General features: G+C 32.2%; 1 protein-coding gene across 2 annotated transcripts in view; it reads right to left on the bottom strand.

Annotated features, from left to right (window-relative positions):
• Positions 1-1,517: 1,517 nt before the first annotated feature.
• Positions 1,518-27,010, bottom strand: part of LOC126739141 (B-cell lymphoma/leukemia 11B) — a 69,920-nt gene continuing 44,427 nt past the window's right edge. For both annotated transcript variants that reach the window (XM_050444680.1, XM_050444681.1), the window contains exon 3: positions 1,518-5,658. In XM_050444680.1, the coding sequence (XP_050300637.1) occupies positions 3,680-5,658 (1,979 nt within the window). In that variant the 3' untranslated portion in view covers positions 1,518-3,679. The remainder of the gene's footprint in view (positions 5,659-27,010) is intronic.

The following is a 27,010-nucleotide window of genomic DNA, read 5'->3' as shown; positions in this document are numbered from 1 at the left end:
TATCCTCTATGAGTTTTAAGAATTGAATTTACCCTTCATAGTCCTACTCCCAGTCTAAACTCTATTGTAACTAACACGTTACGTAACGATATTGGCAACGCCGCGAATACCAACTGTCCTTCATCATTCCGGAATCACGCAGTGCACGACATCTCTGGAGACACGTGGAAGGTTGGAGAATCTTCCGGAACCATAGTCTGCCGAGTATATAAGGAACCATTTTAATTATTAATTATATATAGTCTTAATTCACCCCTAAAGAACGGTCATAACAGGAGGTGCATCAAAATTCTTGTGGATTGAAAGTAATTTCTTGGGTGTTCCAGACTTTTAAATTAATTTTTATATTTTGTTTAGGATATTTAAATTCATTTTAAATTTTAGTATTTCTTATTTTGTTCCAGATATTTAATGTTATCCGGGAATTGGAAATATGTTCAGACTATTAAAAAAATTTCTCTATAGCTTTTGTTTCAAAATTTAACAAAATATTCGTTCCACGTATTTAATGTCTTCCAAGAATTAGAATTAATTTATATTTTGTTGTTCTTTTGCGTTTCCAGGAATAGTAAACACTTCTTCCCGTTTTCCAAGATATTCGTATATTCTTGCATTTTACACCAGCTATTTAATATTTCTTTAAAAATAATTAATTTTTGTTCCATTTAAAAAAAAAAAAAACATTTTTTTCTTTCATTCCACATTGTTTGAAGTACTTTGTTATACCACTGACGTCATTTTCATATTTTTAGGGCATTCTTGTTTCTTATTTTCTCGGTATTTAAAATCATTTTAAGTTGGTCCTATCATTTCTATTTTATGGTACTGTAGATTATAAAATTAAGGTACTGTAACAATATTGTAAACACCGAGAAACTAGCTAATTCTCCATTACACCGCACGACATTTCGAAGCTTAAGTGGGAATCTTCCGGAATAGCATTCTGCCGAGTATATTAAGAGCCGCATCGCCGATAGTAGTCAGTTGTCTCTTCAGTGAAGTAAAGTTGGCAATGTTGGCGCGAGATTTAAATTGTTGAAAATAAATGCAGTAAAAAAAATCTCTAGAGTGATTATGTTTTTGTAGTGAAGTGTATAAATAAAATTAGTCGACTATTTTCGATTGTTTAATTTACCCATAACTAACAGTAAAAACGCTAAAATTTAAGCAGTTTAAAAGAAAACTTTATTTAGAGTCTTTAAATGTTTCTCGTAGCAATTTCAATTGTATTATAATTTTCTTTACATGTTATTTTAAACTAATATAAATGTATCCTACTGGATCATTTTATTAGCAAAATATTAAAGTAGAAGCACTCTAAAGCACATCTGAGTTTATTTAGGCCTAATAAGGTAGAATCCCTTTTTCTATTTATATTTTAATTTTACATTAAAATATAATGTATTAACCTTTACAAATCGCTTTATATTAAATGCTCCATCAAAATATTTTTTTTCCATAAACCTCTTAGTTGTTCTCTATATTAAAAAAGATAAACACAAATAAAACACTCTAAATATATTTGTAATAGATTTTATTTAAATACACACTGAAATAGGTAATCAGCTTATAGGAACACTTTTATATATTAAATATTTTCTCGTGTAGCCCATACAGATACTGTGCTACCAAACATCGTTCACTTACGCCTATATCCGACAGGAAAAAATAATATTATTCGAAACAACAAATATTTTAAAAAAATTATTTATTTTTAGTATTTTTTTTTTATTGGGCCAAAGATATTTATTGAGATCCGACCGAAGACGAAAAAAATTATATTTTGTCTCTAATGGTATCTATTATATGCTGATCATAGTATATACTTTGACCAGCATATTTAAATTATTATAATAAACTGGCCACCATTTGAACTCTGGTCCTTAGCCCTAAACTGTTTCAATTTATACACTTAAAGTCGTATACTACACAAGTACAGACACCAGTTTATTTTAGACCCTGAAATCACTTACTAATTTGCCTAACATCGATTTTTTTTACACAATATATTATAGAAAAAAATAATACTATACAAAGCAGTACAAATAAATAATACTATATGTACAAGTACAAATCTTACTGGCCAAGAACTGATATGATAGAAAGGAATGTACAAATTCGAATTGACTTTACCATAATTATAATAAGTACATCGTTTGATTTTTTTAAGTGAAGGAGCAATTCGAACATTATTTAACCCAAGTCAGTCTTAATTAACAAAAAACTTATGATACAAAAGGAATAAACTCAATATTCAATAATAATAATAATAATATAATAATAATAATAATAGCGAATAAAAATCATTGCTTTGGTATCGGTTACAAATAGAACAACTGCCTCATTAAATTGAGACTTTTACGACAATTTACACTAAAAATTTTCGTTTTTTTTTTACAAAATACAACTAGTGGGCGTGGTGATCGAGTTCTGTCAAGAGACATTCATTTTCACTATTATACTAACCAAGGTACTCGATCCAACCAACATAGATACAACAAACAGTTTTCTTCCAAAATGTCCGGGGCATTCACAATTAAAAAAAAAACAGAAGTCGCAAATAGGTTCTAACAATTATAATACGTAAAGAGGATTAAAAAAAGGTATCACAAAACTGGTAAATAACTAACGACTTCTGGTTTTTCATAATGCAGTTTCTGAGAATGCTCGGGGCATTTACATTGATGGGTTTTGTGTAATTAAACATGTAAAAGATAGCTAAAAATTAGATGTTTTATGCATATTCTCTATTAATAAGCAACTTATAGATTTTAATATTGAACAAAAATAGTAATATATGAATCAGTTTTTGTGGATCTTTTACTATAAATGTTCTTGCTTTAATAAAATGTATAATATCTTCTATTAATAGTCACTTTATCAATTATTTTATTTCGACCATCTGCATGATTTTAAGCAATATTTGTTCAAAGACACTTATATTTTTTATTACGTAAATATTGATCTTAAATTGATTGCATTTAATATAATATCATATGGCATTAAGATATACATATTTTCAATCTGTTAATAACATTCTATAAATAACAAAAATAATGCTTGCCAAAAAGACTTTGAAATGGACTATGGTTTATAAGATAATACTGAGTACTAAAGCTCAATAATATAATAAAATGCAATTTCTTCGTTATAAATATAAATTAAATAATTTTTTGCCAATATAAATCACCACCACGCCTATGGCAGTCTCGCGTCTCGCCTTCGCTTTTCTTTGGTTGGTGTGAAGTAGTTGAAATACACAAAAAAAGGCGGATGCATGATGTCCAGTAGCGTAACGGTATTTTTAATTATAACTCATATGATATACTTACAATAATAGCATTCGCAAATGTTTAAACCAAATTATAATGTAAAAAAGCACCTAATAATCAGCCATCTTGTACTACGTATCTTTTAAATTGGTATTCTTTTAAGCTACAAGACGTAAAAACACCTTGTATACTAACAACTAAGAATCCTGGACTTTTTCTACATCACAGAGACACCCAAATGTCCAATTATAAGTGCTTCTTCCTCCTAAACAATTTCTCTCATTCTCACGATCGATCTAACCTCAAACTGCAACAATAACATAACCTCGAACAAAAAACGAAGACTAGTAAGTTAAACTCGGCGGCGGTGGGGCAGGAAACCTCGGAATACCGCCCCAAGGAAAAAGTCATGTAGCAGCCTCCTTGGACGCGATACTCGTCGAAGTTGAAGAGTCTTCATCCCCGCTCAACATAGGCATGTTGCTTAACAAATGTCCCTTACCCTGATTAACCACACATTTTCGCATATGCTTTTCTAACGTAGATGGTACTGAGAAAGGCATTTCGCAGAATCTACACCTGTAGACGTCCTTGCCGATTCTGCCGTGAGTTTTCATGTGACGGGTAAGTTTGGAACTTTGGGCACACGCGTAGGAACACAATTCACATTTGTACGGTTTTTCACCGGTATGTGATCGCCTGTGGACCGTAAGGTTTGAGCAGTTTTTAAATACTTTGCCACAGTATTCACAGGTGTCGTTTCTCCGATGTTCTTTTTTCAGTTGTAACTGATTTGGTAGTAAAGAGCTCGGTCCTGGCACTCCCTTGTTTTCCCTTCCTAGTCCTGGCAGCCACCAATCGTTTCTATCCAAATCCATTTTAAGTCGTTTGGTTGCCTCGTAAGTTTCGTTAAATGGAGGAAATAGTGGTAAGGGTTGCGGTGGAGGTCCACTAAGCAACCCTTTGGCGAACTCTTCCCGGATTTTTAAATGCGTGGCCAGTGAGGTATTGTTATTATCCCTATCTTTGCTAGCTTGCATCTGAAGTTTTAGAGCAGAATTGCTTTCTTGTAAAGCCTGTTTGTAGGCTTCGCTATATTGGGCGATATTGCTTAAACCAAACTTGTCCATCAGTTCGCCCACAAGAGAAGCTTGGTTAGGCACGTTTTTTGAATTTTGAACGCTTAAGTCTTCCGCTTCTTCATCTTCAGCTTCCAGCTCCTCTTCTTCTTCGTCCTCTTCCTCATCGATATCCTCCTCCTCACTTTCTTCGCCATCCAAGGTTTCAACGGAACCAGCATTGCTTGTTCGGTCTTCAGGAGTTCTATGAACTTTCATATGGCGCTTTAGTTTGCCGCTTCCTGCATACGCTTGATCACAAACTGTACATTTATAAGGTAATTCTCCTGTGTGGGATCTACGGTGTACCTCTAAGTTATTGAGGTATCTGAATTTTTTACCACAGTACTCGCATGAGTGTACTACATCTGCCGAAGAAGAGTTTCTTGGTGACCCAGGTTTCCCCGGTGGGGTAGATGCTGATCTAGGAGTGTTTACCAGTTGTTCATCTCCAGAACTTTTGTTTGGCGGTGACGTGCTTGGAGGACGACTACTGCTCGAACTGTGATTGTTGTTGTTATTGTGTAAGGGATTACCATTGCTGCTAGTAGAGCTAAGATTGTTTGGCGGCACTTGCAAGGGCGAGGGACTGGTAAAAGGCGGTGAGAGCTTCCTGGGGCTCGGGGAGCTCGCCTGTGCTACCCCAGGACTTGTTGTTCCTGCTAATGCTCTCAACCGCTGTGAGTAAAAATCCAGTTGCGGTTCCAGTGATAAGGGTTGATTGGGTGTATTCCGATCCCTTGGTGGTAAGTTCGTTACTGAACTAGCTCGATCCGCAGCTGGCGATGGAAAGCTGTGCGGCTGTGGTACTCCTTGAGCAGCTACAGCTGCTGCCGCTGCAGCTAAGTTTAAGCCGTGGTGTCTAAATTGTTCACTGACCAATTGATCGATGCGGTAATGGTGATCTGGCCGAGAAAATAGTGGTGCCGGGGGCATGGCGGGATTCATGCCAGGGTTTAGTGGTGGTAGTGGTAAGCGTAGTAAACCACCAACTCCGAAGGGGTTATGTAAGTCTGGAGGGGGTAATAATGGATGCCGCAATGTGTTGGGTGTTGGCGGGGGAGCACCAGAAGCCCCGGAGGAGCAACCTGAGGAACTGCTTGAAGTAGATCCGGAAGAGTGGTTGTTAATGGAGTTGCTGCTTTTCGAGGAGCCCGAGGTGGATTCCACGTAGATTTTCACTCCGTGAGAGTGTTGCACGTGTTGCACTAGACGCCATGCCGAGTGTAGGCGGGCTTTGCAGGTAGAGCACACGTAGTTGCTGGGCTCTGAAACAAATAAAAACAATCATTAATATTCAATTTCCGAATCTTAAAACTTAACGGCAGAGATGTTAAAATTGTTCCCCCAAGTTGTTCGTGCCCTTCTTGGCCCACAATCTCGATAAGTAATCGCGAGTTCGTGAGGTCCTTTATAGCCTCGATCCGGCACATTTTAAACATATGCTAATGCCCAAGCTGTGTCCTCGCTTATACGGATCTTTTTCTATGACGCTGACCGTGACCGGAAAATAAAAAAAAAACGGAATAGCTGCCCGAAATAGATGGGGGAAGAAGTGGGATTTTATTTTTACTGATATAAAATAGAGACTCTCCCAGTCGCAAAAGCAAACATATCTATCGGGTCAAACCTCAATAATAATTAAACAACCCATCTAGTTGTTAAATACCGTCTCGTGTGCAAAATGCAATCCTTTATGCAGATTCTGCACTCTTTGACTCGCCGCATCATAAATAATAAGGCAGAACGGGCCGGGAATGACACTAAATGTGAAGGTGTGTGTACCAATAAGCATACAATAACCGATTTACATATTGTTCTTGTCTGTAACTTTCTTGGTGTCCCGCATGTTTGATCTTCCTTTGTGAAAAATCCGAGTTAATGATGATGGTTTTTGGTCAGGATAAACCTTGGCATATCTCAAACAATTTTAGTTTAAATGTCAATGGAAATACAAGCTCAAAAATTAAAATTAAGTTTACTATGCACTAGTATAGCATATGTACACAAAATTGGAGTATTGAGAAAATTGTATTTTAATCTTTATTATTGAAATATAATAAAGTGATGTGGTCAAACTTCCGAAAAACATACACATTTATATTTTAATTGCTTTTTTTGCATGATTAAACAAATACAATATTTTACTAGAGTTTTTTATAATCTACAGGTAAGCAATTAAAGGTAATGGACGCTTGAGACAGTGGATTATGCAAGGCAAGATTTGTTCTAACATGGCCTAAGTAAATATTAGTATATTGTCGAATATTACTTTCATGCACTGTATTTGTGTTATAAATTATGTTATAATATAGTGTAATAATAAAGCTAATTGTGGCTAATTTTAAAAATTAACTTACTTTGCTCAATCTTTAAAATTGTACTCAAAGGATGAATGTTTAAGGAATGATAAATTAGATTTGTATTAGTTCTGTAATGATGTAGTTAAATTAAGTTTATCCATTACACCATTTTGAAGAGTTTGAATTCTGCTATAATTAGTTGTACCCCATACAGGAATTAAATATCTCATAATTGACAAAAAATTAGAATTATAAATTTGCAGTTTTCGCTTATGTAACAATAGCTCCTGTAAGAGGTATAATTTAAATTTTCACTTAAAATAAGTATTTAGCTAATTCAGTTTTCTTCAAACTATAGCTGCTTGAGTGCATTGAGATTGCGAGATAATTTCTCCTAAAGTTTTATATTTTTGTTAAAAAATGAAAAACTTGGTCCTAACAGAGTACGAGTATATCAGTGTTTTTTCCAAATTAAAGTTACATTGTGTCATCGGCAAACCCAAAATCCCGTGCTATGAAACAAATAATGTGTATAACAAGGATCCCAATATCCCTGGGAAACTCCACTATTATTATTAGGAATAAAATTTGATAAATCATTCAATTAAATTTATTGTCTTCAATTTATTTTATACGATTTTATTAGTTTATGGATGGTACCATAGAGCCCCATTGGATTTTTCCAATTTATCCAGCAATGACACACGACATCAAAGGCTTTACGTAAGTCAATGAAAATAGCAACAGCTATATTTGCTGAATTGAGAATATTTAAAATAGGATTTGTTAAGTCTATGTCTGTGCTTAGCGTGATACTATTTTTTAAATAACCATATTGATAAGGACCCAATTTAACATGAGCGCACATGATCAAAGTCCGCGAAGTAGAGGTCACACCAGTTGCATTTGCTAAACCTAGTTGATTTACTACACTAAAACCATTTAACATGAATAAATTACTATACTTAATCTTTGGTCACAGAACAATTTCTATCCAATAAGTTAATGTTAAAATCCCCTATAATAAGGTGTTTTTTGGATGAGATTTTAATATATATTCTAAATCTTTGAAAAAGTCATCGTATTCTCCCCAGTCTATATGCATTGATATCCGCACAATGACTTAATCCAGGGATATTCTCAAATGAAGACACCAAATATTTAACAACAATTAATACACCTTGTATAATTATGTTATTATGTAATTTATTTTGTAATTTTTCATTACTTAAATTTTGTTTTTCATACCTTTTAAGTCAATTGTTGTTTTCCTTATCCATCACGATTAGTTCATTCATAATATCTTCCTAAGTAAAAAAACAATTACTTTCTACCCTTATATGAAGTCTTTGAATCGACTCTTTTTGTTTTATCCCAATACAGGAATTACGATTGTTTTACGCTTATTATATTGTAACGATATCGTAAACACGGATGGCGAGAATCTTCCGGAACAGACTTTAGCCGAATATATAAGAAGCCGAAGTTTTCAATATTGGCGCGAGATTTAAATAGTTGTGTATGGGTACAGTAAAATTTAAATATCCATAGCAATCGTGAGTGATAGTGTTTTCGTGGTGAGGTGTGTACATTGTTTTACTGTTTTCGAATATTTACATTATTCGGGTAAACCTTGGGTAGCCACGTCTCAGTTAGAATATCTCTCCGATAGAATATCTTGCATATTCATTTTATTTGTCAAACACAAATTGTTTAGAAGTGGAAAATAGAATACACCAACTTGAACAAAATAAATCGCCTAATTTTGACAGAATAAGAGCAGAAACTTTATAAAAAGTAGCTAAGGAAATTCACTAGCAAACATTATTAACCTCTGTTTTATCACTTGCGTTTTTCCGAATATCCTGAAGACTGGAATTATAATACAAGAACGGTTCTCACACTGATGTTAATAATTTTCGACCGATCTTTTTGATTTTTAGTCTATCCAAAATCATAGAAAAGATTTTAAAATGTGGATTGGTAAAATTTTACGAAAAATTTATTATAACTTAAAATTCTATAAAGGTATAAGAAGAAATTGTAAAAGTTTGATTACTTACTTAATTACCTCACCAATAGGGAATCAGTATGTAAAAGTCGAAAAGTAACTTATGGAGTCCCTTAGGAAACGGTGTTAGGTCTGCTACTTTTTATAATATACGTTAATAATCTTTTAAAAATAAATTCCAATGGAGAGATTGTAAGTTATTGTAATGATACGGCAACTTTGTATATGGTAAATAAGTGACAATCTTAGATATATTTCATATTGGATACACAACAACCGCGGCTTTCACTTAATGTAAAGACAAAAAAATATATTAGTTTTACATCTTATAAGCTTCCTAGAATGGGACCGTTAGTAGCTAATCCAAAAATCATAACTCCCGAAACAGAAACCATTAAGTATTTAGGAATTATTGTAGATCAAAATCCTAAATGGAATATTTACACTTAATACGTAATTCAAAAGCTCAGAGGTTTGGTATCTAAATTAAAGTACCTAAAGATTTATTTAGATATTAAACACCTGGTGATAATCTACTAATCGTTAATACAATCTCTATTTACTTGCGGAATAACCAGCTGAGAAGGAGTTGGAGATTTTCATATTAAACCACTATGTTTATCATACCAAACTGGCTTCTCAAAATAATATTTAAAAAAATAAATTTTTTCCAACTGATATTATTCAATATAAGGCATTTCTAATAATAAAATAGGTTTGGAGCCATTAACTCGTCCCCATGCTTCAAGAAGTTGGAAAAAAATTAAAGTTCCAAAGAAACAAAAACATATTGGACAAATATGTTCTATATTTATTGGTCCTTTAAAGCGTTTAACATGATTTCATATGATCTTTAAAATGTAATTGGAGAAAAACGCTTTAAATCAAAACTACAAGGATAGAATCAAAAAACAAGTCGCCAATAAATAAAATATTCTAAAAATCATTAAAAAAAAAATTAGGCTTGTTAATAAAATCAAAATTACCTCTATGAACCTAATTGTGACGTTTTCCCAAATTGTGAAACTACATCCTGAATTTAGATGTTATTGTTTTGCGTTTAATTTAGAACTTTATCCCAGTATTTAAAATTAATTTTCTAATATTTTTACAGGCATTTGGAGTGATGTTTTATGTACTTCAGATGTATTAAAATGGTTTTTCATGTATGTTAAGCCTCTGACGTACATATTTATATCTTTTTTGTGTGACGTAAAATGATTTCTTACTATCTCTAAGTATATTATGTCCAAAAATGCTTTTTGCAGAGTAAAACTTTGCCGTTTTTATAAGGACTTATTTTTTCATAGTATTCAAAATTGAAACTGCTATTTAAAGATAAAAAACTGGAGGTGCAATTTTTAATTATAAAATAGGGTTAATTTCTTGGGGGTGAACTACTCACTACTTAATACCTGACCTCAAATATATGCCATTATTTATAATTATTTACTTTTAACAAGTGTAGTAAAAAAAGAAAAAAAACACACACATCACTAACAAATTGTTAATGAAGGCAATTTTTGTAATTTTTTTTGTTTATTGGTAAGTATATATTTATTTCTGATGAATTGTATTTGGTTTTGGCAAATAAACGTATTATTATTATTATTATAATTCTCTGACATTACTAAAGGAAGAAATAGGAGATCGAATACTAAAATGCTGCGACTAAGCTTCAGCCAGTCTATGTTCTGATATCTTTAAATTTTCATCATTTACGTTGCTAATATCGGGATGCAAGCTATTATTATAAAAAAAGTCTACGATTGCGGTAAGACATAAATCAACGAGCGCGCTTTAAATTTTCATCTCTTCCTGACCGGGGCGTAAAATACCGCATATCACATGCGGCTTTAAAAAATATATTATTGCGGGCGTAGGGAGATCCCTCGATCTCTCGTATATATATATAAAATCTTGGCCTTTCGTATTCGGACGTAATTCCGAAGGGACCGAGTGGCCCTGAATACGCTCGGCGGCTTTGGCCTGGCCGCACAAAAGGCCACGACGGCTTAAAAATTTGAATATCGCGGTCATTCTCGTCTTATCTTTGGGCATTAGGATTATAATCTCACCCACTCCCTCTTTGAATCTCGGGATGATGGATGGGTTTCTTTAAAACAATTTTAACGGGAGGTTCCGTTAAAAAAATTAAATAAAAAAAAATCTATATTAAGTTTTGTAAGAACCCTGTATATGGACCAGGGTGACGATTTTAAAAACTTGAAATGCAAAAGAACTTGAGCAAAAAAATGCTGAAAACAGTTTCTATAAAATGAAGAGGGACCAAAAATAAGCATAGTATCTCACTTTTACATGCAACCTGTTGAGATACACTCAAATCTTAAATACTAAAGGGAGTGATACACCATCTTGAAGCTCTTGAAAAATGCTTTCAAATGATACCACAGAAAGCCACATTTAAAAAATTCTTCTCTGTTTTTCAAGGAAAACAATAAATATAAACACATTCTTGAAATTTAGAGTAGCAAGTAACATCACTAGTAATACTCTTGACCATGATAATTTCTTAATTCCAGGATTGCGTTTAGTCGAGGCTAAAGCCTAACCAAAAATAACGTTGTCGCGTTTTAACTCGCTAGCAATTAATTTATCATCATAAATTGCTTATCTTAGTCATTTAAACGTTTTATATATTTACCAAAGCCCTTTAATTGATATTCTTTCACAAATATTTCCTCTATAATATATTGTTAAGAAAAAAACGAGTGAACAACACCCTGGACTATTTTATTTATTACTCAAATTTGGATATTTTATATGGATGTTCTGAGTATATGATACCAATTAGATGGCTTAATTCTACTTGTTGAAGTAAATAAATTCATAAAAGGGCACCTTCTTCCTATTAATAAACAACATGTAACATCTAATATTGATGAAAGTCATGCTATATATAGTATATGTTTTATATATTATATATATATAGTATTGACTCTCAAATGATACCTAGTTCAAAAAGTAAGTTAAATTTTCTAAATATTTAGTTTGTTATAGGTTCAAGATTTGATACTAAGTTTAAGGCTCTGTTACAATCTAGTACATTAGAAAAGTTAAGTTTCTGCTTTATATACAAATCTTTTAGAACAAATTATGACTTTTCATTTTAGAAAAAAAATTATTCTCGAGTGCTTTTGGAAAAATGTTCTTATTACTTATTACACTATAATATGATCCATTATTACACTATAAGATATATACGTATATAAAAAGTATATCGTATGCTACATAGTGGCAGATATGTGATATCAGGATCATTTTACGAAATATTTGGAATTGAGTTTATTGAGTGACTTGTGAATTCCGTGTCAATTTTTTTAAATCCCGTAATTTTCTCCCTTTTGTAAGCAGAATAGTATATGATATATGTAGATTCTACAGTATAATAGATATAACTTGACCATATTATACTATTGATAAATATACCAAAAGTTTTAATTTAAAAACTATATTTTTGAACCTAGATAATAAAAAGTTGTCAAGAATCAAGAAAGGCTAAAGTTTTTTCAAAGTTTAATGACATACCTTAAAAAACAAAAATTCCACTTATTTGCAATAAAAAATGGCACAGCTACTGCAATTTTCATAGCTATACGCCTTGTTTTCGAGAAATAAAATGGATTTTTTTTTTACGTTTTACTTGAAAACCTTAAAGTTGTGTGTGAAAAATATAGAAACAAAAACTATAGATTTTTTTAACCTATAATTTTCTTAAAAATATTTGTCTCTCATACAATTATTTTCTGAAAAAAAAAACCATTTTTTATTAACTAAACCTTTACCCCTCCACCCACCCCGCACAACTTCCCAGTAAGAAATCCTTTTAAAAACTCATTGTTTTTCAAAATAATATGCATGAAATAACAGCTGGTTTCATCGGTAATATTCAATCTACATAGTTTTTTGTAATTTTATACATGTATATTAATAAATATTTAATACAAAAACAATGCTATTAGATTGGATATTCTGTACGAAAAATAATGATTTTTCAACAGAATTTCTTACTGTACAAATGTTTGGGGTGGGTGGGAGGGGTTAAGTATTGTGTTGTTAAAAAACAATGTTTTTACAGTAAATATATATACAACATTTAATTTATTAACCCTGTTTATTTAAATGTAATATAGTTCTATATATAAATCTTTAGCATAAAAACAGTGCTATGAGGTTGGATAATATGGACGAAAAACAATGATTTTTCAGAAGAATTTTATCAAATATTTGAGATGTAGTAACGGAGTTTAAAAACTAGATATGTAAAATCGTTGAATAAATATATATTTAACGACAATAATATATGATGTGTTGCTTGGGTACGCAACTTGTCACCCAACAGTAGAACAAATAAACTTGACTTATATTTTTAAATTGATACAAATTGTTACCAAAAAAACAAGTGCGTGGGAAACGGAAATCCTCAAAAAACCTTATCGCTTATCACGTCAAATCAATCAACCCCCTTCGTACCAGTATATGCCTTCCACTTTTCCATTCACGAAATTCAAACTGCAATTATCGATTACGTATGCTCGCAACGTTATCGGCCCACATTAGGTTATAGAGAGAGTTTGTCATCTGGCGCAATTGTCAAGTCTTTTGTTTTTGACCTCCCGCTGTGGCCCGTGTCCTAAAATACTTTGATGACCATCGAGGTCATTATCTACGACCCCCGTAGGGCCTCGAGAGGACTTTAAACTTTTTTCTTTTTACAGTTCACCGGGTCTTGGGCTTTTTTTAAAGGGGTGACATCTGGTGCAAGGGTTAATATTCGACTATCTCTTTTCCTTTTAATTGATGCAGTGGTCCATCGAGGATATAGGATTAAAGAGTAGTGTGAGTTGAACATTCTAATTTGATATAAATGGATCCGGAATAAACTGTTCTATACAGTATTAATTTAATATCGGGAAACTAGCTTATTCTCCATCATTCCGGAATGAGACAAGTAGCACATCGCACAACGTCTCGAAGGTTAGCGAGAATCTTCCGGAACAACGTTCTGCCGAGTATATAAGAAGCTGCATCTCCGACACTAGATAGTTGTAGTTTTATTGTGAAGTGTGTAAATAAATTAATTGACCATTTTCGATTGTTTTCATTCTGTAGCAACGTATTGAAATATTTATTGAATTAAAAAATATATATTTTAGAATTATGTATGAAATAAAATATCTAGTAAATCTTAAGAGCGTGGAGGCCAATTCTGATAACTAAATCGGGAAATGACAAGATCATCAATGTTTCACGGGCGGTACATTTGGCACCGTCCCACTGAAATCACATATCATTAAAATCAATATCTTCCAAATTGGGCGTAAGAAACTTTGTTATAATAGCGCGATAATGTTCGCCATTTATCACTACTGCATTACTGTTTTTGTTTTCAAAGAAAAGGGGTATAATCATTCTTACAGATCATCATTCACACCATACACATTGTGGATATATTGCTTCATGATGAATCAGTCGTGGATTTTCTAAAGTGAATTCTCTTGTCTGTTCATGACTTTCGTTCTTGTTCAGGTTAAAATAAAACTCCCAAATCTATAGTATCAGTCATTAGTGTACTTATGGTAATATATATTTTGCCTTAAGGGCATCATCGAACCTATCTTATAACAAAAAACTCATTTGTCTCCCAAAATTATATATTATTCCGTTCTTGTGCTGGCAGAAGTTGTTGAGTTAGTTGGTTCTTGTAGGCTTACAGCTGTCAATCTCTAGTAAGAATTTGCTAAAGAGTGGCTGTTCAAATGTCCAATGTTTATGTCCGATGACGAATAGACGTATCTGGCCTAACACTTCACCCCACATCATTAAATGGCAGATCTCTGATGGAGTTTCCATGTCAAATTATTCCTGGATAATTTTCACCTTAAACTGTAATATCATAACTTCTAGACTATATTAAGACTCTTAGAAAAACCGACATGTCTTTTCACCGCAATTGTGTGGACAAGACCCTAGGAATTGGATTACTACGCTATCCGAATTCTTACAATCTTTTCATAGCAGATGAATTAGGAACATTATTTCGATCGCCTATTGGACATTGGACGCACTTTACGAATAGTGGCAATTAAACTTTCACTATTTTAATGATATTACTCGACAATCAGGATGCGTTATTCTACCGCGTCATTCTTCACGTTTACTTATCCTCATCTGTCAGCTTTTAATCTGCCACGTCATAATCATGTGACACTTAAATCTTTGTTATAATTTTTTTCCCATTATCATATTTTTCATCGTCACTGTATTTATTTCCGAGTTTACAGTCCTGATACCAACCGAAAACTAGCAGAAGGTTGGATAACTTTTGACGCCACAGTTTCCGTTCTAGTTGTACTCTTCTTGTTGCTCTGTTTAGCCTATATTCTTAGGAGTACTCAGTCTTGTAGTAGTTTGATACATGTTTTGTCATTCAGTCATTCCTATTCCCTACTTCTTCAGGGTAATTTATTTCGATAAAGTAATATTCACCATGGAGTTGTTTATTTTCGGTAATTAAAGGAGTACAGCCATGTTTATCTGCTACATCTTCATGGCATGGTGTCATCTTCAAAAACAACAGGTATTTTAGTCAAATCACAAAATTCTTTTTTTGCTCATTGCATTGAAGAACCGCATCATTAAAGCAGGTTTGCAGCATTGAAACAATTCTTATGCCACGAGACATTATGATGCATTATCTCAGCATTAGAAGTAAGTTAGTAAGTTAGTAGTAAGAAGAAGCAAAAAAAACACAAATATGCACCTACGCATAAAATAAAACAATATTATAATAAAACTTACACTTGAAAACGCTAAAAATATAAAAATTTAACCTGCACGTGGATCAGCGTACTTTACCCATGCGTTTGCCATTTACAACTAATAGAATAGGACAAGTTGCCGTATTAATTTGAAAGGGGCGCATTCTCGTTATTTAATAGCCAGACCTCGTAGCTCTAGTAGAAGTTCTGTCCTTTTTTTAATTTTGATAATACACGAGAATATAGTTCTTGATTTACTCTACTTTAATGGCACAATTTTATATAATTTTTAAAGGGATATCGGAGCATCCTGTATCGTCAAATAAATTGATATATATATAACCCATACCATATCGATGACAACTTTCGGATCCCGGGGAATTCATAATCACGTATTGTGTGTGCGTTTGAAAATTCAATAACTAACAGGGGGAAACGGAAAACTGAAAATTACATGGGGATGATTTTCGTCGGAATAACAATAAGGTTATTTTAGACACTTGTTACGGTGACTTTAAACCTCTGCGGCCGGAGGCGAAATAAAACCGTGGCCAATGTGCAATTGTATCACGTTGATCGAAAAATTAATGAATTTGGTGATTGGGTGGGGTGTTTTGAGGTGACAGATTGAAATCACTGCAGCAGGGATAATGTTTTTACACTGATTTGAACGCATAGAGTTACAAGGGCAGGAACAATTTCAATTATTTAGTCAGCAGTATTTTCAAACATAAAAAAAATCTGTATGCATATATCGCACTCCAAGGAAAAAAATGACGTTGAGTTAAAACTGCCCGAAAGCAAAAATTGATTTTGTCTTTCAATAAAGTTGTGCTAAATAAGCTTTTAAGTTGTCTTGCTAGATGGCGTTTATGACTGTTTTGATAACGCTTGGCTGGAAATAACAATAAAAATACAGTCTTAAATTAAAAACATCGGCTTTAATATATATTTATTCCATTTCAGGAAAATGGATACCAGCATTTCCGCTAAAAGTAACGAGAATTTGATAAAGAAAATTTTTGAAGAGAATGCAGATGAAGAAAAAACATTCATAGCTGCATTAAGGGGTTTGAGAGAGCAAGAAGAACAAGAAGGAATTTTGCAAGACAATGACAAACAAGAAATTCAGATTCAACAAAATAATAACCAGCAGGATAAAGAAAGAAAAGAGAAAGGCAAAAAGAGGAAAGCTGATATTGAGAATCAGAAAAGGAAGAAAGCCAAGTTATTGAGAAATTCTGGAAAAGCTTATACTTTGTTTGAGTTTAACATGTGTTCAACAAAGCTTATACTTTGTTTGAGTTCACTATTGTCAAGTCTACTACACTCATCTCTCAATAGAGAAAATTTTCAGCTATATACATATTAACACATATGATACTGTTAATTTAACTTATTGATGTTATAGATTTTAAATTAAAAATAAAAAGTATAAATAGATATATGTTATTCTAATCTTCAAAGCAAAAAAATATTAACAATCTTATTCCCAAAACCGCTTCTAAAAAATTTGAAATGGCAACACCGCCGGCAAAAGCTGATGTCATCTTGCAAAATGTCATCTTGACAAACGGCTTTGTGTTTACATTAGCATTTGTGAAGTTTTGTGCCTTTCTTCAGTTTTTGGTTGAGTTATTACAATGTTTTTGTGAACTGTTATGATAGTAAAAACTTATAGTCTGCCCCGCATTATGGAAAAAAGGCAATTTAAGCCGATCTTTTCACAACATCATATCAAGGGACTATCGTCATAAACGTAGAATGATAAGAGGGTCCGGTAAAGTTAAAGGGACATCTAAAAACCTATTTTTTTTTGAAAATTTTTACATAGAATGTTGAGTGTGGTCAAAATATTGATAAAAAAGTGAGGATGATTGGAAAAAATACAAAATTTTGGAAATTATGAAGGTTTTTCTACATACGTTAAATACGTAACTATTGCCGGCTTGCACAAGGTTTTTTAGCTCTTGATTTTGCTATAATTGAAAAATATATATATTGGGGCAATTTTGGAACTTTTTGGGTGCTAAAATTGTAAATTTATAGAATTCTTTATCACTTTGTACCACTATAATTACATATTTTGTAATTTACACACACGAAATATAAAACAATAACCTTATTGACGAAAATGGGAGTGGCTTCACTACGTCCCCAGTAGCATTTTTTGGTTTTGCCTGGAACACTTTTTAGTTGGATGGGTTGGCTGTGGACTCAATTTTAGATAACAAAGGCATAATATACCTAGTTAGATTTTACATTACATGAACAAAATACATTTATCAGGTGTTAAGAAATAGGTATTATTTATTTAAATTATTTGATATTTTATGTAATTTTATATATAATAAATAAACATTTTGAAAAAAAAAAACATAATTTAAGATATTTAATTATTAATAAGTAAATAATAACAATGAGGTTTAATGTACATTAACTTATAGTCAAAACAATAAATATCTTTAAATTCGTTGAAGGCATAAGGCATAGGAATTATAGGCACAAACACGCGGGGCGGGAGCCCCGCGTGTTTGTGCCTATAATTCCCATTTTCTAACTATTATCCCATTCCCTAAGTAGGGCTCAAACGACTACCCAACCCACTATTTAGCGCCAACCCAAGGTTCCAATCCCTTTTTGCAATGCCAACTCCACATGTGCGCCAACCACACAGTCCCATGTGCGCACACGGGGCTGCCGCCCCATGTGCGCCCGCCTTGTATGCGCACACGGGGCTACCGCCCCGTGCATATTTTATGATTATATAAATAAACAAATGTCAAATACCTACCTATAATGAGACAGGACAGAAAATTACGATAATTGTACTAGTACAGTAGCCACTCCCAATAAATATGTGACATTTTGACAGTTTTTTTATTTATGAATAAATCCGTATTTGCATATTTGATATTCCTGATTTGCGTGTGGAAATTTGTGTTTATCACCTAAAGAAGTGATGTAAATCCTTCTAAGTTGCAGAATTTTGTTACTTAAGGCTTTAAATTTAAATTAATAGCATATATAATGGTCAACGTGATGCCTAGTCGCAAATAGAGTGTAGTTAAGCCGGGTGTAATTGTGAATCATACGTAAGTAGAAAATCCTTTATAATTTTTAAAATTTTGCATTTTTGTTATTTCATCCTCACTTTTTTATCAATAAAATGTTCAAACTCAACATTCTATGTAAAAATTTTCAAAAAAAAATCGTTTTTTAGACGTCCCTTTAACTTTAACGGACCCAAGTAAGTTTACTCTACTCTAATAAAGTAAGTTAAACAAATATTGTTTATAATTGAAAGCATAATCTATTAATAATAAATATTTTTTGACGACGTCACTGGTAAAGATAACGTGCGTCAGTGGAATCAACAATGCAATGGAGAGGCGTTGCAATGTTGTTGCCTTTTTCTCTAATATACGTTATCTACCTTCACTTTACTTTGACTGTGGATTTCTTTAGAGTATTTTATCATACTTTAAAGTTTTTTCCATACAAAAACTTTTCAAGTTTAATTTTTTATAAGGTACATAAAGTTATATCAAGACTCAAACTACAAGTACAAAGTTAGAATTAAGTAAGTTTATAAAAGTGCTTTTTGAAAATTTTTTTATTTCTTAATTTTCTTTCAAATAAAGAACCCGTTCTAAGAAAATCCGCTTCAATTTTGTCTTAAACTCAAAAATAATAGATTATTCAAAATACAAAAGTGATATGTTTCAATTTATATCAGACAAAAATGATATATAAATCAAAATAATTTATGCAAAGAAATTATATAATAATTAAAAAAATTATATAACTATAATATAATTATATAACTATAAAATTTGAATTTTTTAAAAATTAAACATTTGATTTTCTTTTTATTATTTCCGTTATTAACGCAACATTTTAAATTTCTTCGAGAGAGTTTTTTGAACATTACGCATCTTTCATATATGAAATCCTTGGTTTTCTTTTGAAAACTAAGAAAAATCTGGCAAAAACAAAATGGGTCACAAAATAACAATTTAAGGTGCGATCGATTCGCTAAATTACCAGGGCGACCGTCGAGAACAATAGCCACACGAGAGTTGAAAAGAAGCTGCCTATCGTTCATTATATTTTTCCTTTTTCTCTCCATCGTCGGCCGGGTTGACAACGATTATTGTCGTCTATGACCTCACGGTTGTGTGTGCATTTATCCATACTTCCTTCGATTACGTCAGATGCTGCCCGACAGATACCGGGAAAAAATTGATTGATGAATTATTATAGGCATTGTCTCCGTTGGCTTTCGTTGAGGGTGTTTCTCTAATAGAATTAGTGGTAACTCGCCGCAAAGTTACATTTTAAAATTTTCTATCCAGACTTTCATGCGCGTCATCTGGTCGTCAGGGAAACCAGTCACGTATCGCACACCCTGTGGACTCTGAATTTTCGACGAAGGCAAACGTCCGAGCGATATTTCATTTCCGATTTTTCACTGTATTATCCTACCCGACTGCGCCCGAAATGCGCGAGGGGGTGTAATGGCTCCGCCGATCTCGCATTTTGATATCGGCTGAGGCGATTTGACCGCGAGAATTTACTGTTTGGCCCCAAATAGGGAAACTTTTATGAGGCCCCTTTTGAACATTTTGATTCTGATGGATGCCATTTACACCTTAAGCGACATTTGAGTTTAGTAAATGATACATATAAAATTATCTAGGATAATTAAATAGGTAGAAAATTTTTCGAAACAGGTGAACAAGTCTGCGTTCTTCTCCTTCTTTTTAATAGTTAAGCATATGATCAAATACCCGTCGCGTCTTGCTGAGGAATTGTCGTGCCACGATCTGTAAGTCCCTTAGATTTCGAACGACCTGCACTTTTTCTTCCTATTTTTTTCCTAACCAGCTTCAGGCTAGGGTATGCCCAATAATTAAAAAGAAGGGGATTGCTGAAATTGCCAACTACAGGCCAATTTCTGTTCTTTGCAACTTTGCAAAAGCATGTGAGAGGGTCCTATACAACCGCATCTTTTCCATGGTTCACCGATTTATTGCCACATAGTAGTATGGCTTTATGCCTCAGCGTTATTCAATGTCACATCTGTCTCAACTGACCCAGATCTTAAGTGATGCGATTGATGATGCCGAATAGGTTTATGTGGTGTATACGAACTTCTCAAAGGCTTTTGATCGAACTGATCGTTTGATTCTGCTTAAAAAATTATGCGCTTTTGGTTTTAGTAAATCTCTTATCCTAATTTTTAAGTCGTACCTTTCATCACGTCAACAATTATGATATACAATGGTGTTAAATCTGCATGCGGAGACCCCCCTTGGGGTCCTCCGCAAGCAAGTTAAGTATACAATTAGGGGGGATTAAATAAATTAAATAAATGGTGTGTAACCAACAAATTGGAATCAAATATTTCTAAAAATAACGTGGTGACATTTACTCGAAAGAATGAACCACTGTTTTACAATTTTAATATTGATCATGAAAATGTAGTGCACTGCAAGAGTATGGGGTCACCTTTGGTACTCAATTTACTTTTATTCTACAAATACAATCACGTTTTGGGATTCTTATCTACTTCCTTATATTCCTTAAACTACTGTTTCACTCATTCGTTCATTACTTATACATTCATTACTGGTACACACATACGTTCATTACTGGTACATTATTTTCAGTACTTATTAAATTCAAGGCTTGAGTATTGCTGCCTAGTAGGATGTTCAATCTACCAGGTCCATATTGATGCCCTGGAGTGTCTCCACAAAAGATTTCTCAAATTTTTGCATTTTAGAGAAAGTGGTGTTTATATATAAAGGCGCATTGATAATACCATTTTGCTACGACAGTAGGATATCACGCATGCTTACCACAACCTTTTATACTAGGGCTTCTAAAACCAATGTCATTAGAAAATCACCTGTTTCTATAAAGACCACATATTTTAATAGTATTTCTCACTTAAGCAATTCGGTATTATTGTTAGGGAAACTTTAGCTTAGGCAGAATTTTAGTTTTGTTTTGTATATTTTTTTGTTATTTTGATTATTATTAGTTTTACTCTAGTAGATTTAATATTGTTTTGTAATTGGTTCTACTGTTAAGCAAAAAATAAATAAATATGGGATAATATTCTCTAAATTGAAATTTATTTAAATAGTGATGTAATATTTATCAATCAAAATAGGTAAATAATTATAAATCGCCACAGCAATATACATTTTATTTAGAAGTCATGTAAATAAATACATTCATTACCTTTTTTTTTAATATAATTAACTAGAAATTTTGTGTTTTTGATCACCAATAATTCCGAAATAATTTCAGATGTGTTTAATTTTAATATTTTCTAAATTTTCAGTTAATTGCTTTACAAAAATTTATTTCCTAGGCCATCATGATGTGAATTCAAATTTTTAAGAATGGGCTACTTCACATTTCACCTAAATAATAAACCTTCTTATCAAATAAGAAAATGTAAGAAGTTGCTTCAGAACATGAGACAGTGCAAAAGTTATAAATTATTTGAGTTATATTATTCCTTAAGTTCTTGCACTAATTTTTGCGATAATTATTAAATATTCATCAAATAGCAGGCAGTCTAAATCGCTTTACATATTAATTCGAAAATTACTCCGGGAACAAACGGCAGATATTACATCATAACTCTACCTAATTTTGGTATTTGTAAGCAGTAACTCTATTGACACCCTGTTTTATCAGTCAAAACAGTAATAAAAACAAACAAAATTTAATTAACAGATTTTCGAAACAAAGACCGGTTAACTTTTATTAAGTAAAAATAATTTTTAACTACCTAAATATTCTTACGAGCTCATGTTTTTTTTATTTATTTAACTCATGTTATCTCCATATGGTATTTTGGTCCCTAGACCAAGAAACCCGTTATTTAGAAAACTTACCCCATTCCAAGTCAGTTTTGGTTAGTAGTAAAGCTGCCTCGTAATTTGGAACTAAAATACCAAATGTGAAGCACACCGCATCAATGGGATCTTAACCTGTTTTCAATATTTAATAAATAATATTTATTTTGTCTTAAATAGACAACTTTATTTTTAAAAAGACAAACTTTGTAAATTCCATTATTCAATCATGGTCTTATTAGTAATTTGAGTTAGATGATAACTTATTCCTTACTGTGATTTTAATATGAAGTTGTTATATAGAGTGATATGGAGAATGATATTTTTCACAAACTAAAATTAAACTTATTGTATATTTCTATAGTAACAATAGATTTTGTTGATAAGTAAATTATACCTGATTTTAATATATAATTATTTAATATTACTCAATAGCAAACTCTAGAAAATGCCTTTAAAGAAAAAGTTGGACTTTTACAGAAACGTTATTACGCATACCTGAATTAGAATATAAAGGGATTAAATTCATAAGGCAAGTTGAGCTGAGCGTTTCCTTTAAAATATACTCCTAAGTATTAAAAGATTGTCAACAGAAATCACTTATATTTAATCAAGTTCCAATATTATTTAATATTTCTATGCTTGTGATGACACTGTTGGGCACCAGTTTCTCCTCTAAAATCCTTTATGAGACACACATAATAAACATTATTTGTCTCGATTCTCTATTATCAAATATACTAAATATATTATGCTATTTATTTACTTCATAATCCGATTTCGTATATAGCGCACACAAGAAAAGAAAATCATATTAGACTGCGTGACAGCTTATTTCCGAAAATTGCTCAATCCCCGTCGGTGTTTTTTTGACAGGGTTAGGAAAGGGTGAGCGGTTTTATTAAAACAAAACCGTCAACCCTTGTCCCTTTCGACGTATATGTTTATCGAACGCCTGTCGATAATGGCCGTATTAAATTTTATTATTTCTTAGGTCGTGTGCCGTTATATTTTTGCCTTACCAAAAAAAATTAACCAGGTACAATAACGACCGGTTGTTCGATGTTCATCTGGTATTATTAATGCGCATCAACCCCCTTTTTTGCCGCGTGGACAAGACAAGACGACTTAAATAATTAGTACACGTGAAGGGTATACGCACGAGATAACCCTTGCACGAGACCGAAAAAAAAACAAAAAGATAGGGCATCTGCTTGGAGGACGTTTTGAAGCAGTTGTCTCCTTTTTTTTCTAAGTCGTTTGGCAATTAGGTCCACGTGACAAGGGATAATTTTTTTTGCACCAAATTTCAATATTAAAATTTGCTCGTCTACGTGTATCGTATAAACATACATAAGCATCACTCCATTGGGATATCAGGAACAGCCTTTGACAAATGAATAACATTTAAAGAAGTGCCATTATATCCTTTTCAAATACAGGGTAAGTAAAGAGGGACGTACTAAATAGTGAGTATTAGACACGTGCAAACAATTTTTAATAACTCATATGTTCCTATTTGATTGTAGTTACTAACATATTGCACAATACGCTGAATCTCTAATCAATATTTTGTTATTAACAACAAAGATATCATTGAATTATTTCTGTTACTAACTAAAACTTTTTATACCACAAATGCGTAGAGTGTAAGATTAACTGTGACAAACCTACATTTGAACCAAGATTGCATACGTACTTCAGAAGTTTTAAATCAGATGATTTTTATAGTGATCTTCTTTAGTCAAGTCGTCAAATTTTTTATGAATACTAAATTGACGAGAATCTAAAAACTATATTATTATTAGTCTCTTCAATAAACATACTTCATTGAAAACTGCTAGAATAACCCAGAAGAAAGCTATTTAGTTGAGTCAAGAAATGTATAACTTAATAAAATTAAGGGACAAAACTAAAGCGAAATTTAAAAATCATCAAACTCTAGAGAATTTGGAGTAGTTTAAATGTTTAAGGAATAGTACCAATCATACGGTCACACCACATAAAAGAAACTATTTTTGATTCTAGAAACAAAATTAATAAGAACTTTTGAAAATTAAACTTTAGATATTGCTAGAGATAAATTAAATAATATTTCTTTTTGTCTTCAAGACCCAAATGCAATAAATAATTTCTTTATTGATAATATACCAAAAAATATAAGCCCTTTCATAAATATTTATTACAAAAACAATATTATATGTCAAAATGAATTTTAGAGATAACGGCACAAGAAACCATTAGAAAGAAATACATCCCCTGGTTCTAATGACTTAAGTATCTCATTCATTAAAATGTGCTGTTCCTATATACTCCCTTATCTTGTAAATATTATCAACATGTTCCTATATCATTGCATCATTTTTTTAATAGTCTCTGGATTGCTTGGAAATAGAATTTTTTTTCTTTAATTTGTCAAATTATACCAGAAAATTATCACTTTATTCCCATACTGTTTTAAATCTTAAACTGAGATAAGAATATATAAATCAAAATTTGAGTTTTCCACCGTTTCCTATTTCATCTTTTTAACTCATTATTAGTCTCTGGATTTCCTGGAAATGGAATTTTTTTCCGTTAATTTGTCAAATTATACCCTAACAACATCACTTTATTCCCATACTCTTCTAATTCTCAGACTGAGATAACGATATATAAATTTGTTCTCATTACAATTTCCAAAAACTTGGAACAATGCTCCAATTCCAAAGTTACACCAATTCCTTAAGGCAAAGATTCAAAACAATTTTCTGATCTAAGTATTCTATGTGGGGTGTCAAAACTGACTATAACAAATAACATCTGAAGATATATTTAAATGACAATTATATTTTACCACTTACTAAGCCAGGGTTTTGAACTGGATATTATAGTTGTAATAAAGCGCTTGCAAATAACAGCCGATGACATTTTTCAAGCTACTGACAATAAAAATTGTACTATATTGGTATTATTAGACTTTAGTAAAGCGTTTAATACTATTAATCACTGGCAAAGTCAAAAAGTTGCTCCCTTTCTTAGGAACAAAACTGTTGTCCTTAATTATTACTCATATGAAGTAAATGCAAATGGTTATGTTATTTGCACTATTGTTGCCCTCCACATGAAGAAGTTGATGCCATGTGATTATACTTGACATAAATATAAATACAGTTATTAAATGTTTGTAACTCAGATATTATTGCCATTTTATTAGGTAACTTAAATAAAATTAAGTTAAAAATTTCAGTATAAAGGATGTGGTATTGCCAGTATAAAGCGTCACGTTAACACGTTCTTATAAAATGCTTTCTTAATCAGTAGAATATCAAAATACATTCGGTTACTTAGGTTATACAGGTGCGAATAAAGAAAACACTTTTTCCGTCATTGAATCCTTTATATAATTTATCCGAGAAAATTATTCAACAATCTGATATAAACTCTTTCATCGGAATTATACGATAAAAAACTGAGATGAGTCTTTTCAAAAAATGTCATTGACCCTTACTTACCACCTTGCTATGTTGAATTATATCAACATATGGAAAGGGACATTTTATCTCCAACATATAGACAAATGCGACTTTCTCTGATCTATATGAATTGGAAGCAGAAAATTGCGGATGAATTTTGGATAGATCCAATTACGAGTTGAATTGGTTTGAAGGACTACAATTGCCATCAGAATTTAATTTTGACAAATTATAAACTAAATCAACCAAATTACTAATTTGTGCTCTTAGCTGATAATGATGAAATCACATATACGATGATAATATGGAGAAAGATGAACCACATTAAACTTTCAAATAATTTTAGTATTTGTAAGACTATAGATTAATTAGTATACTTGAAGATTCATTAGTTTAAATATCCAGTGAGTATAAAATATTTATATTATAATAGACGTTATATTTAAATTATAAAATGCAAAATGTCAGAATTGTACATACCTAGTGACAAAATTATTGTGAAAATGTTTGCAATATTAGCCATGTCTAACGACTCTTTATCTTCGCCCTTAATTTGCTACTGTACCTACTTAATACATTTTCACAAAAAAATACAAGTTTAACCGCCTGTCCTTCGATTTCATACCCACAGCGACTTTTGACGATCTGTCCCTTGCTATGTCGGTAACAACCGACCCTATATATAACAAAATTTAGTATTTATCAAGTGACCCTTTGATCTACGTAGCCAGCTCTTAGATCTACAAAAATTAGATGACAATCCCATAGGCAACAGTCGAAACTAATTTTCATTACGAGTTTTCGGTAAGAGTTTACACATTTTGGAATATGGTCCCACATGAGTTAACTACTTTTTTTGCATAATAAGTTAATAAAATTATTAGAGGAAGTACCTCTAAACAGCAGAATGCTAGTACGATGAAGCTCCTGCACATTTCGCTTGTCAGACCGAACAATATTTGGAGAAAGAGTTTCCAGAATTATGAATTTAAGCGTAGTAGTCTTATTAGTTGGCCTCCAAGATCTCCACTTCATACCACTAGATTATTAATTGTAGGGTTGGTTTAAAAAAGTATATAAAGTAAAAGTCGATACTTGGGAGGCCTTAATTCAACGCTAGTGTTTGTCAAAGAAAGACACAAATTACTGAGAAAAGCAACAAGAGCCCTTCGGACACAAAAGTAGAAT

This window comes from Anthonomus grandis, chromosome 8, assembly GCF_022605725.1.
Source record: "Anthonomus grandis grandis chromosome 8, icAntGran1.3, whole genome shotgun sequence".
Classification (NCBI taxonomy): domain Eukaryota; kingdom Metazoa; phylum Arthropoda; class Insecta; order Coleoptera; family Curculionidae; genus Anthonomus; species Anthonomus grandis.
Note: the sequence above shows the minus strand (reverse complement) of the source record. Positions and strands in the feature narration are given on the sequence as shown.